The 18,736-nt window shown below is 45.7% G+C and overlaps 2 protein-coding genes across 2 annotated transcripts in view; one reads left to right on the top strand and one right to left on the bottom strand.

Annotated features, from left to right (window-relative positions):
- LOC144096689 (peptidyl-tRNA hydrolase 2, mitochondrial-like) overlaps positions 1-6,796 on the bottom strand; it is a 40,368-nt gene extending 33,572 nt beyond the window's left edge. The window contains exons 1-2 of the mRNA XM_077629529.1: positions 6,537-6,796; positions 5,700-5,876 (exon numbers count right to left, since the gene is read on the bottom strand). Coding sequence (XP_077485655.1) covers positions 5,700-5,876; positions 6,537-6,704 — 345 coding nt within the window. The 5' untranslated portion in view covers positions 6,705-6,796. The remainder of the gene's footprint in view (positions 1-5,699; positions 5,877-6,536) is intronic.
- A 1,279-nt stretch (positions 6,797-8,075) lies between these two features.
- Positions 8,076-17,566, top strand: LOC144096687 (uncharacterized). The gene is made up of 3 exons (XM_077629528.1): positions 8,076-8,354; positions 13,834-14,246; positions 17,107-17,566. Exons 1-2 carry the CDS (start codon positions 8,173-8,175, stop codon positions 14,222-14,224), a joined length of 573 nt encoding a protein of 190 aa, XP_077485654.1. The 5' UTR covers positions 8,076-8,172; the 3' UTR covers positions 14,225-14,246; positions 17,107-17,566.
- The last annotated feature ends 1,170 nt before the right edge of the window (positions 17,567-18,736 follow it).

Genomic DNA, 18,736 nt, shown 5'->3' with positions numbered 1-18,736 from the left:
AAATTATACCGCAACACGCCTAAATTAGCCCCATATGCACACTAGTTCGTGTGCACTCTTAATCGCAGATGTCAGCATGGTGAACGCCGCATGTAGACGCATCTCTTTGCTGTGTACTAGAAGGAGCGGACGTGCGCAACGTATGCAGTGCTACCAAAAAAGAAACAAGCCAACCCGACTCAAACTTCTATCCACGCGATAAAAGAAGCGTGCCTTATTGCAATAATGACTAGTGGTCGAAGAGGGTTGCTGAACAAACATTCCACCAGCGAACTCGGAAACCCCTGCGCAAGCTAAACGTTGGGTGCTAGCAGATGACGCTTGCTCCGATAAGCTCAACCGTCGACCGCAGCGCCGCGGTGGCAGGAACCGCGGCGGGCCGGCTCCTCCCCGTGGGAGCGCCGAGGAGTTTCGAAACTGAAGTATATCTATAAACGTTGACTGAGTGTTCATGCCGCATCATCATCATCAGCCTGACTACACCCACTGCAGGGCGAAGGCATCTCTCATGTCCCTCCAATTAACCCTGTCCTTGGCAAGCCGCACCCACCATATACTAGTAAACTTTTTAATCTCATCTGCCCACCTCAAAAGCGAACCAATCATTTACAATATATTTTTAAAAATTCGCGCTTCCACACGTCACGATGACCTGCGGTGCCAAGCTTTCGCAAGCATGCAACGCGTCATGCAGCGCTTGTTATGTCAGCAGCGAAGAGCTGCTCGTGACGTCTCTTTCTGATGTCATGGCCGCCCCCTCCACCCCTCCTCCAACATGTGTCGGCAGCTGGTGGAGGAGCACCGACATTTCAATGTACAAAAAGTGACAAGGGGAGAGAGAAAGGCGCGAAGACGTGTAAATTCAAATTTTGACTACAGATAACTCAGCTTCTACATTACGCAGTAAAAAAAATTCTTGCTGGAGGATATTTGTGAAGCGGCGTCCTTTAACATCCTAAGCATACTGCAACTTTATTCGGAGCCCCTTTCATACTACTTTTGTTTGCTGCCCACTTAAAAGTGTTATTTAATGTGTTTATTACAAAAAGTTACTTAATTTATCTAGTTTTGCATTTCAGGGGCCCATTTTTTATTTTATACCCCAAATGCCTGACTGCCTGCCTATTTTGCATAACTTTTAGTGCCTAGAATTCCGGGGCCTAGTTAGGCTACAGAGTGACAGAAAATGATCAGTACTGCATGGACCCTCAGTTACTTCCCACATGTACTCAAGGGGCAACTTGGTAGATGCAAGAGATCAATCAATACACGAAGAATTCCTATTTGCTAAATGAAAGTCAAGTGGCCTTTATTTGACGAGTGTACATCTGCAGCATCCAGAGTTTTTCACTTAATTGGCCCTGAGTAACTGTTTTTTCACAAAGCCCCATGGGTGTTGTGAACAGCCATGGCATCAAGTGTGAGAAAGAGCTGTGGGAACTGATCAAGTCTCGGATGTGAGCTCGGGAGGAAGGGTGCAAATAAAAAGACATTAGCATAGCAAGCCATCAGCTGCACCCACACTGCCACTGCTTCAAGAAGAGTGTCCAGAGGAATGTAGCTCTTAAAATTACGCCCCAGTTCGTTACAGCAACACTGTTATCAGTACCATGTTTGCTACCTTTCTAAACACAGCATAGTGTCTGAACACTAATCCTTGCTCAGCACTGTTTTATGGTCAAAATAAGTGTGGCCTGCACTCATCTGATACGGCATATATCTTGACAAAGCTTGCTGCTGGATTAGTTGGTACATTCTTGATTTCAAAGGCACCAAAATAAACAGGATGGAACACAAGGGAGATGACAGGACGAAGTGCCCTTTCAACTCGTTTATTGCACCCACGACACCTATGCATATAGCTTCTATTATCACATGTGCAGACATGTCACCTATAAATCAAGGACAACATGATAAAGAATGATGAATGAATGTCTTCTTGGCCATATACAGTAGCATTTCAGTTTCGCTTATGCACAAGCTGCTGTTTTTGATAAAAAAATGCTTCCATCAGCTTCTTGGCTTTCATGTACTTCCTTTTTCCAAAAAATATGCACGTCAGTCACAAGTATGACATGGGCACAGCTTAATGTGCTTTGGTAAATTGTTCTATATTCTGATCATGTTCCCTTGTTTGCTTGTCTCCCTTCGTGGACCTCATTACAATATGCATGGCACCATGGCAATTCCACTGTGATAGTGTATAAGTTGATAAGTACATACAGAAAGAATGGGTATCAGGAGATTTTATGCAGTGGCTTGATGTAGGTATTTTTCAGTAATTGCAGTTCCTTTTTCGCTAGCTCCCCCTGGTCCTGTGCTATTTATTATCTATTTTAATAGGAACAAATTTCCCAGTAGGCATTAGAGTAAAGAGGTGAAAACAAAAAGACATTTGCAAAAGCACTGTGGTACATGTGGAGTCACCCTAGAAATCACCTCTTTCTCCCAACAAAGGGTGTCGTTCTTTTGACACTGAAAAGGCTTATATGCTAGCAAGAACCTCCTCAGAGGATTTAGGCTTTGGAGGCACTACCGGCTTCAGTTGTAAGGAGTTGCAGGAGGGGGAAGGTTCTTCGCAAAATGAGGTGGGGCATGAGGGTGCCTCAAAAGAGGGTCCTTCGAGAAAGCCGGTGAAAAGGGGCTGAGATGGAGTGAGGTTCAGCCAGTTTACACTGGCATCCTGTCATTAACCTCTTGAAGCTGCACATGGGATAAGAGGGACACCTCCCCACTCATCAGCACAGGAGGAATATGCATGCTCATCTCGGAGGTTCTTGATAAGTGATGTATTCCATCAATTTCATCTTTCTCTGCTTAAAAAACTGCCCAAGAGCAAGAGTACACAGGGTGAGAGTGCCCGCAAGTGGCACACATGTTTATTGATGCCGCAGTTTTCCGTTGTGCAACGTGATACATTTTGCAAAACCCGAGCCACTATACTATATCCGGCTACCATTGCCACACCTCTGGCACTTGAAAATCCCTCAAGAGTTTGGAATGTGTACTTGTATTTTGCAGTGTATGAATTCGGCATTAACTGACGCAAGGAGGATGAAAATGAAAATACTGGATGCCTCATACTGGTCTCTTTGCTCTTGCATCTGAATATGATGCATTTTATAGCAGTTACGCCTTGACTTCGAAAGTATTTGATGAGGTTTGTTTCTTTGAGGAGTTCAGGCTCACATATTAAGCCCACTTGAATGACTACACAAGCTGCCAAATTGCTTTATGTTTTGCAAATGTCTCCTGGTCGAAGAAGTCTCACTGAAGTTTGTTATGCCCCTCTTACACGAGAACGGCTGAACTCCTTTCAACCAAGGTAGTCTTTATCTCGAGGGAGATGCGTGCCATGTCACACAGCAGTACTTAAGGGAAGGAAGTTTGAAGAGGTTCCTATGGCAAAAGAAGATCGAAGGGTGAAGGGAGTACTCTCGTTTCCAATGTGCTTTACTTCCTGAGTAAGTAAATAGTGTTTTTCTTCAACAATTTCATCTTTACTAGTAACCATGTTAGTTATTATCGCATAAAATAAGTACTTCAGCTTGGTTAGAGACGTTTAATTCTGTCAATTGCACTATACTCTCATACTAGGCGCTTGAACGCTTGCCTTGACTATGCCATTTTGTTTGTTTTGATCTGCCACATGCATGCTCGCACCGCGTGTGTGTAGCTATGTAGCATTCCTCCATGCCATGATGGATGACGCAATCATGCAACCCACAGAATCTCCACTAGCGAAGCGACAGAGCAGAAAATTCGCGGAGTCGCAATCCACTGCACAGTTATTGAAAAATGCCATACATGGTGTCCAGCAGAGTGGACGAAAGCACTGCGCTGAGAACATGTTCGTTGTTTTTTGCAAAAATGTTTTCTTGTGACAATTGCATTTTGTGAGAAAAAAAAAGAGGTACAAAAAAATGTCTGTTGTTTAGAACATTATTCTTTTATGAGTTTGTACTGAATGAACAATGCCTAGTGGCCCCCTGGCGGATCCTCTGAGAAGCTTGCTACAGGCTGTGTTACGGCAACAACTCCATTGAGGCAAAAGTCCTTAGTGTTCATTCGGGTGAAAGAAATTCAAGGGAGTTCAAGTCGGCCGTGTGGCAGGCGTATTAGACTGCCAAATGACAGCCTTTCAGCAATGCAGTTGTTCCCAATCATGATGTGCTGAGAACTACCACTCAAGGCGGAGGTTTAGCCACCTGCATCGGTTTAGGCTCTACATGGCAGTGCATGAAAAGCAATACCTTTAATTGTTCGAGTGATACGACAGTTTTTAGCACTTCAGCGTGGTATGTTTTTATTTAAGGAAGAAAAATTGGCGCACTGTGAGAAAACTAAGAGTTCCTTAATCGACCGTCCTCCCTTGTTCACCATTACACTCGGAACAGAACCCTTACCCAGTAGACCGAATGAACCTGCACCAAGCCCCAACTGCCACTATACGTGGCTTCTAGCCTTCCCTTTACAACCTGTAGCCTACTTCATCTTAGGGGATTCCCCTAAAACATTTGACCAACATTGTTCCCACTTTGAGTTATTGATCAACTCGCTCTCGCCCTACCATAAGTTTTCCCTCCTGATTAGCTCATTTAGTACAGCGACTATTCCAGTGAAGTGGCGGTCCCAGGTTTGGAACCATGGACCAGGACGAATTTTTATTTAACTGCGAAGTTTCTGTGGAAGTTGTATAGCTTTCCTCTGAAGCCATATGGCTGCACTTGGGTGGATGCAAATGAGTAATTGCTCCCTTATCACAAATCCACTTCAGCTTGGGGGACTCCCCAAAACTGTAGCTGGATGAAATGATGAAAATGTACAGCCCAAAGAAAAACGAGGACACGAGGAAGACACGTGGAACACACAAGCCTCGTCTTTCCCTGCACAGCACATTTTCATCATGAATCACCAACATGCCCAGCCTGCCACCTTAGTGAACTGTAGCTGGAGTGCAGATATGGGGTCTGAGGTGGCTTCGTGCACCAGCACCTCAATACATAAGCAGCACGCTTGGAGGCCTATTAAGTAGTCGGCAATTCACGTTGGTACCAATCACAAAACTGGACCAATCACAGCTCTTAGTGCAACAGAAACTGCAAGACATGAACTGACATCTCACTTTGGCGGTGTTCTTTTGTTTCTGTTTTTTTCTTGGTAGGGGGAGTGCTGCATGTGCCTAGAATGTATTAACACACTCCTCTTTTGGGCACCGTGTTTGAATGCAACTGCACTGTAATTTTAAATGCGCAAGAGATGCATGGTGTTTCACCACATTCCATGGTTCTGAAAATTTTGATATCTTAATCCCCACTACTGACTGATTTTATTCATACTATATCCCCCTCTCTCCATTGTACGTACATTACCATGTAAACAATTTTGTGTTTTTCATATTTCTGATGAGCCTCACATTTTGTTAATATTTATAAGCCACTATCCATACTGTACATTCCCATAATAAATGCTGTGTCTCTGATGCTCTCTCTTGTATGTTACTGCTCTCACGTGTCACCTGTTGTTTTTATGTAGGGAGGCGAGGACCAGTCAAGCTGCGGTTGCAGCTTTTAGCCTCGTCTTCCCCCATCGTTGATGGAAAATAAAAGCTGATCTATCGACATAAAGCCAGTAGGAAAGGCAGGGCTAAGTAAGGCCAACACAATGGCCACTCAGTGAGCAGCAACCTCAGCACTTACCTTCCGCTGCCCCTGGCGTTCCCAATGCTGTAGAGCTTTGGGTGTGTCCCTCTGGGCCTGCTTGTAGGCAAGCACAGCGGCATGTGCGCATTGGGCGGCTGCCTTTCCCTTCTCCATCTTCACGTCACCGCGCACTACCAGCACCAGCTTGTACTCTCCCTCCTCATCCATGCCACCCTGCACACATCCACTAGAATGAGCCTGATGGCAGCTCTGGTGCGCAGTGGTGAAGAACTAGCACGTTTGCAGGAGCCAGTCATGCTTTAACACCCGCAAACCAACACTGCTGCAGAGGTCCAGAAAATGGCATACAGGCTCAGAACCATTCAACACAACACGAGAGCCCAAAAAAAGACAGACGTGACTAGCCTGTCATGGCACTAAACAGCGCAAAAGAAAACCCACACATTGATCACTACTGACAGGGAAGCAAGATATGCAGACCAGATGCCATGGTGCTAGTGGAAGGTTTCACTTTTCATTTGTATAAAGCAGCATATGCATGCGCATTCGAAAATGCCAGTCTGCCGAAATTTTGGTGCAGGCTAAAGAGGACCGAGCGATTGAAATTAATCCGGAACCCATCGCTAGCAGTGCCTCACACACCTTAGTGTAGGTGTGGGACGTAAACACCGACCAAACCCTAAAGCTCGTCTATTTTACTTGCGAGCAAATATGCCTGCAACGCTTCAGTCTGTCTCTAGCTGTAATCAACTGGAAAGTGATACGCGTCATCTTCCGCACGACTGCATATAGCCGCGCAGCCCTACCTATATTCGCACTATTTTGGAGACGTTCCCTTTACAAAAGCAGAACATAAAGCGCGCGCAAACGCACCTCGCCAATGTCCTTAAGCACCACGCCGCCCGCGCTGCCCAGAAGCCTCGACAGGCTACCACTCAGTCCGAACCTTGCGCCCAGCAACCACCCCAAGCCCAAGCCTGAGCCCAGGCCGAGAAGAAGTGACATGCTGTTAGTCATTAAGGCAGCACCCAGGGCTTGCATGACGGTCACCGATCTTGTCACAGTCAAAGCAATGCTGCCGGCTTTAATACAAATGTGGGCGCCGCCATGCTGGCTCTCAGCGTTGTTTGCTGACATTGACTGCCACACTGAAAATTACGCTAAATAATTCGCTGCAGTGACGTAGTTAATGACCGCCATATTTCTGACAGGTGTATTACAGAAGAAAAAAAAACTTGTTAACGTAAATGAATCTGTACAGGAACTATGAAGGAACACAAAGGAGGACGCAGCGCTGGGCACAGCGGAGTCGCATTCTTTTCTTGTATGCGTAACTTGCGTTACAACTACTATAGTACAGTACTGCTTGAACCTATGCTACACTAGTTCACTTTAATTGTGCTCTATAGATTGCATTGCCACTCGCAATTAGCTTACTTTTTCTATTTTAATGCCATGCGTTGTTCGCGTTGTCTGCTCGAGGAGATGAACGCGCTGCATTTGCTTACCATAGGACAATCTGTGCTTCTAAACCGGCAAGTGATGCACACAGGACCTCACAGTATGATTTAATTTGGTACTCTAACTGTAATGACCTGGAGTACTTTTTTTCAGCTTCCATCGGTCATTTTAGGGGGATATAGGAATACTAAACTATAAAGATCAAAGCTTGGTCTACCTATTGGCCTTGTGGACTGGAAAGAGACTACCGTGAGCCTGAAGATGCGCCATTGCAAAGTTTCATTATTATTTGAAATGTGTGAGCTGCCATTACCATGCTTTTTTCCACACGTAAGAGTTGTCTCCTGCACCAAAAGAAGCTTCATAGAGCCAGTCTATGGCGTGCGCGAGTACGGCGACATCTAGTAGAGGCCAACCAAATTATAATTAATGAATTTATTGCAAAAATATTTATTTTGAGCTAGCGATACCGACGGTGCGCAGCTTTGCGCGGCAAACACGCGCTGGAATTACTAGCCCTGCGCGTAACTGTCGTAACCACAAAGACTACAGCCTTTATTGTTACTGAATGATTGGCAGATGAATTCGAATGCGTAGAAATGATTGCACTGCTGAAACTACTCTTTCGTACCCGTTTTTCTCGAAAATTTTTTCAGCGGTTGCGTTTCAGGCTCTAGTCTTACCTAACGCAAATTAGTTTAATTCCGCATCATTCCCCATTTTCCATATATGGAGGCGGTAGCGCAATGGGTGCCGCAAGTATCCAGTGCACAAGAAATTTGCGTGTCAGTGCTCTGTTCGGTCTCGTGCCTGCGGAATATCTCACCGAGTAAAGCAGACGGCTCAAGGATTGCTCCGTTAAGTTCACACCACAAGCTCGAGTTTCCGCTCTCCACGTGAGGGCAGCGTGCTGTGCAGCTCGCACGCCCATTCCGAGAAGGAAGAGAGGCGTCTGCTGTGTTTTGCTCCATATTTCACCTAACGGACGGCACGCTTCCTGGGCCGTCGAACTGGCTCGCAAGAACGCGGCGGCGGCGGCGGCGGTGGAATGCGCATTCCTGCGCCGGCTCCGCCAATGGGCGCACGCTGCGCTTATCACGTGACGCGCGGCATACCACGCGTGCTTCTGCAGTCGGAATGCGCGCTGCTGTTTTTGTCTGAACCGCGGCAGCCCAGCGCCGCTCATCGCCGGGCCGGGAGATCATCGATGCTGCGCAGCGTGGACGAAACGTGAGTGAACGCTGTCACCGCGTTGCGTGCTGTGCCGATCGCGACGTGCCCGCATTTTCCGAAGGGTCCGCGCATCGGCCGGCGCGGGCACCGCGCGTTGCCCGTCAGCTGACAGCTTGACCGAAGGCTGTACGCAGGGCCGCTACACTCGCTTTCTGCGCTGACAGGTAGCGGTGGCTGCCTAGCGCAGCTGCGGAAACGTTGCGGCACCCCCTCTCTCGGTCGGCGCCCGTCCCAAAAGTGAATCAGTTGCCTGTGCATGATATGCTGTGTATGCTGTGGGCTTGCTGATTGTTGCCACCTTTGGAGCCCGCCTATGCCCATGGCCGACTCTAGTGGCTTCCAAACATCCCGTCGATCGAACTTATAACGGGGCCATGCGAATTAAGTTGCTATAGCAAGCATTTATTACCCCCTTGTACTCCATCTGCTCTTAGCTGTGTAGTGGACACCCACAAAAGTGCAAAGCCATATAGTGCGATTCTGTGCCTCTATCCAGGCATCAAACAGGAACATATATACGTGCGGTATTTGCTCAGTGTATCCCAGGGGTGCATGTGCCATTTGACCTGCATTCATAAAATGCATGTGTAGAATCTCTGCGAAGATAGACAACCATAGCGTGACCTTTGGAAGTAATGAAACAGTTTGGAGTGAAGTCGCATGCTTTTGAAGTGGAATGTCGAGCTGTAATCACTGAGAGCTATTTGCACTACAGCAGGGTTCTGAAAGACATAGCTGTCTCCTTACCCACTCATTTGGTGGTAGCGTCACAACAGCAGAACATGCATGGATGGTACTTATTGGTGCAGTTTTGCAGGCAACTGAGACGGCTTGAACTGAAATGATGGACTGCATGCAGGCACTGATTGTTTGATCTATTGGCATTGAGGAAGCAACCTTTTTTGGCATTTCTTAGCTTTATGTGTGTTCTCTCTGTTTTAATTTTATTGTAAAAGTGAGATTGGTGACCATTCAATAATGTCACGATGGCTAATCTGAAATCGCTGTCATAAGCGCCCAGTCTCGTGTTGATGTATATAGATGGCAAGCGTAACAAGTTTCATGGTTTGTGCAGGCTTTATGTTTTAGCTAACAATTAGTTGTGCAAGGTAACTGATATTTGGAAGTTTGGTATGTATAGGATCGAGCGTGCTCTAAAGAATGGAGGTGGCCTAAATGTGAAGAGGCGCAAAATCAGATGTATGCATTAGCAATATTGATAAGATAGTTAACGCAGTCAAAGATCTACAGAGTAGCCGATGTAATCATGACATAGATGAGGCAGGCAGTATCACACAGCAATGGAATATCCTGCCAGGAACGAAAGAGGGAGTAAAGAAAGCCTTAGGAGCAAAGGGGGAAAGCAGCTGGTGAGGATCAGGTAACAGCAAATCTGTTGAACGATGGCAGGGAGATTGTGCTAGAGAAACTAGCCACCCTGTATACGCAATGCCTTATGACCTCGAGCGTACTAGAAGCTTGGGAGAATGCTAACATCATTTTATGGTTTATGGGTGTTTAACGTCCCAAAGCAACTCAGGCTATGAGGGACGCCGTAGTGAAGGGCTCCAGAAATTTCGACCACCTGGGGTTCTTCATCGTGCACTGGCATTGCACAGTAAACGGGCCTTTAGAATTTCACCTCTATCGAAATTCAACCGCTGCGGCCGGGATCGAGCTCGTGTCTTTCAGGTCAGCAGCCGAGCGCTAAAATCACTGAGTGACCGCGGCGGCGCTAACATCATCTTAATGCATAAGAAAGGAGACGTCAAAGACTTGAAAAATTAGACAAATCACCTTACTGTCTGTTGCCAATAAGGTATTTATGAAGGTAATCGCTAATAGAGTCAGGGCAACCTTAGACATTAATCAACCAAATAATCAGACAGGCTTTCGTAAAGGATATTCCTCAATAGGTCATATTCACACTATTAATCAGGTGATAGAGAAATGCTCAGAATATAACCAACCGCTATATATAGCCTTCATTGATTACGAGAAAGCGTTCGACTCAGTGGAAACTTCAGCAGTCATATAGGCACTGGGGAATCGGGGTGTAGAAGAGCCTTATGCAAAAATACTCGAAGATATGTATAACGGTTGCACAGCTACTGTAGTCCGCCATAAAGTCAGCAAAAATATTCCATGAACAAAGGGTGTCAGGGACGGTGACATGATCTCGCCAATGCTGTTCACCGCCTGTTTACTGGAAGTATTCAGAGGCCTGAATTGATAACAGTTGGGGATAAGAGTTAATGGACAATACCTTAGTAATCTGCAATTTGCTGATGACATTGCCTTGCTAAGTCACTCAGGAGACAAACTGCAAAACATGATCAGTGAGTCAGAAAGGCAGAGCAGTACTGTCGCTCTAAAAATTAATATGCAGAAAACCAAAGAAATGTTCAACAGTCTCGGAAGGGAACAGCAGTTTGCAGTTGGTAGCAAGGTGATAGAAGTGGCAAGGGAATAAGGCTACTTAGGGCAGGTAGTGACCGTAGATCGGAGTCCACTAATGTTCACAAATTTTTTATTGAATATAATGTTTACTTATGCATTGTAGTCTTTTCTTTTTATTGTTCTGTCCGTGTTCTGTTGCTGCCGGTTTTTATGTACGAGGGGTGCGCCCCTCTGTCAAGCCAGTCATAGGCTTTTTTGGTGCACCCCTAACATGCCTGATGTTGAAATAAAGTATTTGTATAAATAATTAGAAAATTAAGAATGGGGTGGAGCGCATTTGGCAGGTTCTCTCCAGTTATGATTGGCACTTTACCAATATCTCTCAAGAGAATCATATATAACAGCTGTATCTTACCGGTACTCACCTACGGGGCAGAAACGTGGTGGCTAACGAAAAGAGTTCAGCTTAAGTTAAGGACAACGCAGCAAGCCATGGAAAGAAAAATGGCAGGTGTAACGTTAAGAGACCGAAATCAAGCAGAGTGGGTTAATGACATCCTAGTCGAAATCAAGAGAAAGAAATGGGTTTGGGCAGGGCATGTAATGCAAAGGCAAGATAATTGATGGTCCTTAATAATAATGGACTGTATTCCAAGAGAAGGGAAGTATAGCAGGAGGAGGCAAAAAGTTAGGCGGGCGGATGAGATTAGGAAGTTTGCGGGGATACGGTGGCTGCAGCTGGAATAAGACAGGGTTAACTGGAGAGAGATAGGAGAGGCCTTTGCCCTGGCCATGGGCCTGACGGAAGAAGCCAAAAGATAACAGGGTAAAAGATATGTTGACTCTGATTTCTTACATGACATTTTGCTTTAGATTTCTGCCAGCATGCTGTCTTTAATCAATGATTTGCCACATAATGATCAGGAACAGCTGCGCCACCTTTATTGATCTGCTCAGCTTATTTAACTTTCTGCTGCAAGTAATGTTACCTGAGCAGAATTATTTTGAAATTATGTGCAGTGTTTATGCTGGGATTGTATTGATAGGCACAAATTTTAAAATGTTCTTGCATTCACCTTTGCATGCGTTCACCCCGATTTAATGCCCGTAGCTATTTCCTGCAGCCTTATCTTACCACCTTTCTCTCACCAATACCCCTCCAGACAATGGCATCTTCTCTCCATTGACCGAATCCCTTTGACCTGCTAGCGTGAAATCGCAGGGGGTGGCAGATGAATGGGAAATAGCCACGGCTTAATCAGATCAACTGTGGCTGGAAGGCCTTCTTTGAGGGGCATCTGCCGCGCTTTGTCCTTGAGTTGTATCGGACTATAGCATGTCAACATTTTTAATCACCTGATAAAGTCTGTATTCTTCAATAAAGACCCCTCTTTTTCTTCCCATTCCTATGATAACACCTTTAGGTCAGCTTTCATGTGAATGTTGCATGGCACAGAAATCTCCCAGGGGTGCAGTTACTGTCAAGACAGCATACACATAACTGTCCACCACCACATTATTACTGTATCTAAGTAGATTTTTATAATGTGCTTGTTGATTTTTGTGAAAAAATAAGGGATATTTCTTATTTATTGTGCACAAGAAGTGGTTGCTATTTTATGATTTCTTTCATGGGCACGGCATGAGGGGTGCAGTGGAGGATTTTGGTGGCTCTGATCATGCAAGTAGCTATATATGCTTATGACTGTTGTTGCATTTCTTCAAAATGTGTGTTTCAATGCGTGTATGAGGAACACATGGTAACCTTTGAGTTCTGGAGAGCTATATATTTGGGTGATGGACCCAAGGGATGTTATACAATTGCGTAAATGTTTTGAATGACTTCTTTTGCATGTGCTCATCCTTTTGATATGGGTCCCACTAGCACTTTTACCATGCATGCACTATTCTCTACTATGTTGTAGTCTAAGAATGAAGATATCTGTTATTGCCAGAGGCTCACTGCACTGGTGGCCTCTTTGTCGGATGTGAGGTGTGCGTCGTTTAACAGTTTTGCCAAAATTCAAGCTGCAGGGTTGCAGACTGACTTTAAAATGCATGCAGAGACTGTAATTCCCTCGTGGCAGGTGGACTTGCTCCTGGGAAAGAAGTCATTGCGGGCTTCTATTGCATGCAAGACATTAATAAAAAAAGTTGTAGGCCAGGAATAATGAACACCCCTTGGTTCATCAGCATCAAATGAAATGCAAAAATGTTAGCTATATTGGAGAGGAAGCACAGGTGGAAGCACACTTTCAAAGCATGGTCTTCAAAAAGGCATGGCAATGCAGTGCAAATATACTGCTCTAATATTCAGCCACCCTCAGCTGAGATCTTGTTTTGTTCGCATCTTCAGCTGTTTGCATCGCATTTATGATGCTGATAAGACATGGAAGATTTTGCATTATGAATTCCTAATGCAGTTTCTCAAGTTCGACGCCCTATTTAGCTCTGGTGCAGAAAGTGATATGACCCATGCCGTTTTAGTTTTGTTATTTACATATTTAATAAGGCAGCATTAGTCTCTTCCTTAAGCTTTGTTGTTGTTGCTGGAGTAAGAATCTGACTGCTTTCCTGGTATAGACCTAATTTGAGGCACTGTAAAATGCAGAGTATGAGTATTTGTTGAACAGAAAAGAAGATGTTGCACAGGATGACACTGCAATAGATGAAAGAATTAAGGTACAGCCTTTGTGAAAAGTCCACAGTTCAGGGGGATTTGCCTCTAAGCCGTGTCTCTTAGCATCAGTGGAAGTCCTAACATATGGAGGGGCAAAACTGGAGTTCCTTTTTATTTCAAGGTATCCAAAATGCTGATGACGCATAACGCTACACGGCGTGGCCCAGAAGAAAACTCCTTCGGGCTCTAAGTTTACTTTTGACCAAGGGTGCACACATGATGGATATGAGGTGTTTAGCAGCGCTGGCATAGGTACTTCAATCATTGTTAATTCACATCACATCTGCCAGAATAAATAATTGTATGTGCTGTCAGCCACAGTGAAACACATGATTGCAGCTGCATTATTGAGTTGTTGAAAAGTTCAGAATCGCGCTAATTTGTCTGCTTGTGCAGGTGCAGAATGCCCGTGGTGGCCGCCGAGAAGCGCAAGCTGCCCCTTCCAGCATCGTCGGCGCCGCCCAGCGAGAAGCAGCCGCGGCGGTCGCCTGCGGCGGACGACGCACCGCAGCCACTAGACATGCGGCGTGTGCGGCCTTCGGTGATACGGCGCTGCGCCTCCGCCGCCCAGCCCCACGGAGTCGGAGAGCTGCCGCCGCGGCCGGCAGGTGAGCAGCAGCCGGACCCCGCAGTCGAGGCCCACTTCCGGCGTTCGTTGGGCTCGCAGTACACGGCGCTGTTCGCCGGGCCGCCTGAAGCCAGCTCGGCACTCACCGTGGACGACCACTTCGCCCGGGCGCTAGGGGACACCTGGCTTCGCCTGCAGGATGGCCTCACTTCCTCCTGACGGCGTCGCCGGCGCATCCCCAGTGAGTGCACCGTCAATCTGCTCATGAACTTTGCCCAAAGTGTGCTGAATGAAGGCTTTCGTGGGAGAGGCTGAGCACACATTGTTTGGCCTTGCTGTCGCACGCAACTAGTGGCGAGGTGAGGCCACTGCTCCTATTCGTCCACGATCGGTGTTTCATCGAGCAACGGTGCTGTAAACTTTGAGTTGAACAACACGTGTGCTACTTTTGCTAAATGAGTAAAGTAACCTTGCAGCGCCAGACTGTCACAGATTTTGAGAGCACGATACTTAGTCAACACTCAACACTTGCAAGGTGTAAGGGGCTATGTTAGCGACACTAGAGCACTACAGTACAGTATGGTTAATACGCACAACTCATGTGACCGCCTTCAAATTGATATCCTGGGCTCACACTTGTGCTTTGCAATGATGAAGATATCCCATAAGTGGCAATGGTGGATCGGTAATATGTAAAATTTTCTGATCAAGTTCTGGGGCTGAGTTTACTGAAAAATAAATGTGGATTAGCTCAGCTAATCCAGTATAAACAAAGTGAAAGCTGTCGGCATTCATTGTGTTTGGGGTTGGCAAGGTTCGCCTATGAATTTCAGGAAAGGAAGGGAGCATAACTGGCTTCCTGGGTCAGTGGACGCCTCAATCGCATTCTGCTTTGAGATATGTGGTGGTGGTGAGAGAGAGATGCAGGCTGCATGCATTAGCACTGACCATTGTGGCAGACACGTGGCACTGCAGCAATAGGCCAAAGCTTCATTGGGAGACCAACCTCTCGTGATCAACCATTAACTGCCACCTTCCAGGGTGGCAGGCTGCCTGTGTAGTGTGGGGAACAAACACAATCAAAGCAGGTTTTCGCAGTTGGACACCAACGCTGCCTCGCCAGGCCACACTCATGTACATGAAAGTGAGATTGAGGTGTCCACTGACCCAGGGAGCCAGATCCATTTGTGCACCTTTCCTTTCGTGAAAATGAACTGCTGGTGGCTGACTTGTTTTGTTTGGTTTTTGAGGAAACAAAATGGCAAGGTAACTGTCTCACATATCTGAGTGAACTGCAAGGGAAGGGATAAAGGAGGGAGGGCGAAGACAGGAAGAGGAAATTGAAAATTGGATTGTGAGGAAAGGCATGGCGCACTGCAGGGGCAGTAGTGACTAGGGATATTTACCCAAAATGCACCACTGACTAGCCTAGAGTAGCCTTCGCTACAATATCTATGGCAGGCACTGCCTATGAGATCTGTTGTCAGCTGAAGGGTATAATTACTGTGCTTATGGTGCAAAATGGTTCAAAAATCTTTCAATTTTTTTTACTTCTAATTTAAACATTTAGAACGTGGCATTAGTTTAGTTTTAATGCTAATCTAATTTTTTTATATAACACAGCATTTGTGGAATTTTAATGTTTTGCGTAACTTCCACAATAAATGCAAGCAAATGATAGCTGTCAGATCTCAGGCTTGCAAAACAAGGAGCAGGCCAAACTGGTCTTTGGGGGATTTGCTTCACCTGTCTTTATCTTTGCTGTAGTTAAGGAGCAAGTTTTTCTGAATATTATTAGGCTCTTCATCAAATAAATTCTACACTAAGTTTATTACCTGCCATTTAGGTGATGACTGGAGCCATGCAGAGCTATCAGCAGCAACCTTAACAAATCTATTTGACTGCAGATCAGTGCATTTTAGCTGTCAAGCCTTGCTTATGCTTTTGTTGTGTTGCCCGCTTGTGTACAAATGTAGGTAGTGTAACGCAACAAAGTTGGAGCTAACATTCGGAGGACAAGTCGTGCATGTTGTCTTGCTAATTCAGGATTGGTCGGCAGCGGTAGTGACATCACACCACAGTAAAGCAATGAGAGTGAGATAGAACGTCAGGCATGGAGAGTGAAGGGGTTGTTGGGGTGCCAGCTGCGTAGCAGTCAAAATGTGTGGAAAGTTTCCACTGCTCCGTGGCTGCCGTGTCAAGTCATGTGAAGTTTGCATGACATGGTTATGGGAGTAGAGGAGCAGCGAAGGAGCACTTCTCAACAAGAAAGAGGCTTTGAGACCGGTGTGTACATACCATAACAGTGCTTGTGGAGTTGTGAAGAAGGGCTAATTGACTTTTAACGCTATCGTGTTCGGCTTCTAAGGGTTGGTTAAGAGTTAGCATTTTTTCATTTCTTTTCACCTGCTTTTTCATTTTAATCCCTTCAGTTTTGAGCCTTCTTGCATTTACAATTTTCTTTCCATTCTTCATTCTAAACACACAAATACTTTCTTTATGAGGGCAAATGTAGGGCTTGTGAAGAAGTACAATCTGAATGTGCAATTTTTTGCTTAGCTACAGCTGTACTGCTCTGTGTATATTGCATTCCCTGTAATGCACGAAGCACTGTTAGTTGGATTTCTATTTAAATTAGGAAGTACTGTCGGAAAACAGGACAGGAAAAATATAAATCTCAAAGTGGCATTGTCCTTGCAGATTTCATCTTATGCCAACATGAACCAACTTGCATGAAGTGATATTTTAACTTTCACTGGTTACTTACATGACTTGTAAAATGTAAACGAGCATGCAAAGACCACAGTACATGTGATATTGAAATAGAAGATTCACTTTGAGGAATAGATGTATTGGGGCAAATGCTGGCAGCAGAGCAGGCCTGCCTGGTTACCAAAAAGTATATGGCCTTTGTCAGCACTGCAGTCATAGAAATCACAACAAAAGAGAAAGTGGTGAATAACAGTGTGGGAAATTGCATAAATTATGCATGTATTCTGTCTTGCATAAGTTATTCAGCATGTGTATGTCATATTTGTGAAAGTTGCACAGAAGAGCAGTGAGAGGGCACAGATTAAAGAAGGGTGACATTTGCTATGCAGGTTTGTAAATAGACTCTTCAGTGGTGGAACGTGGGCCCTGTGTACAAATCATCCTCTACAATGCACCTCATCAGTTTTCTGCAGCCATCATTTGGCGAACAGCATCCAGTGGCTGCAGGACTGTCAGGTGGTCGCCCGGTGGGCCTACCACTTTAAAGGCAGCACCCATGTACAGTGCATGTAGCATTCATCAGCCTGTGCAAAACTCTCCAGGAGCGTTCTTGCAAGCCAATGTGCTAAGGCCTTGTAGGCTGCTTGGCGTGTGAAGGGGCAAACACTCAGAGAAAAACACCCAGAGCTCATCTAAAGGAGCAGCCTCCCAACGTGGCCTTGCTTGGAACTCTTAAGTGAGCACTGATCCTTAGCAGACTGGCGGTTGGGTTTGTTGGTTGTTCAAGGTTCCTAATAAAAGCATAGACAATTGAATAAGTGGTTGACAGTGGTTGTCTATGCCCTGTTTTTTCAGCCTTCCTTGTCTCTGCATGTTGCAACATCTAGTCTGTGCCATCCGTCAGCAGCTGTGGAGTGTTGGAGTTTTGCTTTGAATTATGGGGCCATCAGTTCAAAGCAGGTCATCAATTCCACCATGTGACCGCCAAGAAGGTCACGTGGTGGAATTAATGTTCACACGCAGCACCAGAGAGAGGCCCTTGCTGTAGAAGTGCTGTTTCTCCTGCGGATAGCCTTTAAAACGTATAGCAGGTGTGTGTCACATCCAGTTTAATAGAGGCACTATGTGCTTGTGCAGTGCTGCTCATTGTACGTTCAGCCCACACAGCGCACAGGGCATGGAAATGATTCCACCATGTGACACACATGAGCACTGCCCAGTGAACTGGCTATACGGCGTAGTGCCCAAACTGCCTGGGTGTAGTCTGTATAGAAGTTGTGGTGACAAAGCAGTACTGAGGCAATTGTCCAAAGTGGATAGACCGTTTACATGATTGTAAGCCGAACCCCCAAATCACATTTCAGAAAAATAAAAACACTTCTGAGGTTGTTTAAGCTTGGCTTTGAATGCTTGAACGCGATAGCATTATCCAGCGGCTGCCCTTTATCGCCAGCTGCTGTCGGCTTCCACGCGCGGGCGTGCCCGTGGGCACATTCCAAAACGAAAATTTATTAGTCACTGGACTACTCGTCCACACTTGCGCCATCGGCCTCACTAGCGCTGTTGTCGTGATCGCTACTGCGGTCACAGAGTTTCTTACTGGCGCCCTGCCTATGGGAGTTTGCATGGCGCTTCCTGGGGCGCATCATGGGGCGGAGAGCTACCGACTGCAGAACCACAACTTTTGGCCAAAAAATGAAAAACAAACGTTCGATAACCAAGAATGTCCTAACATCCAATATCCTGTCTATAAATTGCAAACGAGCTGAAAAGCATGCAACTGTAAAGTTTGCCCTAAATAAGAGATGGCTTGCTCTCCTATTGGTCAAGTATTGCACACCACAGAAACTAATAGTTCGTGCTTATCAGGCACACCTTTAACAATAAATATGTTTTAAGAAAATGTCGCTTCAAATTTCAGAAAACAAAAACCTTTTATTTGCATCATATGCTGTTGCGTTTTCGCTACTATGCCTTCGGCGCACTACGCTTGCGCCGAAGTTGTCTGCACGGGGTGCG

Source organism: Amblyomma americanum, chromosome 7 (assembly GCF_052857255.1).
Source record: "Amblyomma americanum isolate KBUSLIRL-KWMA chromosome 7, ASM5285725v1, whole genome shotgun sequence".
In the NCBI taxonomy this organism is placed as follows: Eukaryota; Metazoa; Arthropoda; class Arachnida; order Ixodida; family Ixodidae; genus Amblyomma; species Amblyomma americanum.
The sequence above is the reverse complement of the archived record's forward strand: the minus strand, read 5'-3'. Positions and strand labels throughout refer to the sequence as shown.

Bases quoted from the DNA above. Each gene is read 5' to 3' on its own strand.
- LOC144096687 (XM_077629528.1), top strand. From the start codon at position 8,173: ATGCGCATTCCTGCGCCGGCTCCGCCAATGGGCGCACGCTGCGCTTAT. The intron at 8,355-13,833 runs GTGAGTGAACGC...CTGCTTGTGCAG, and splicing joins CTGCGCAGCGTGGACGAAAC to GTGCAGAATGCCCGTGGTGG.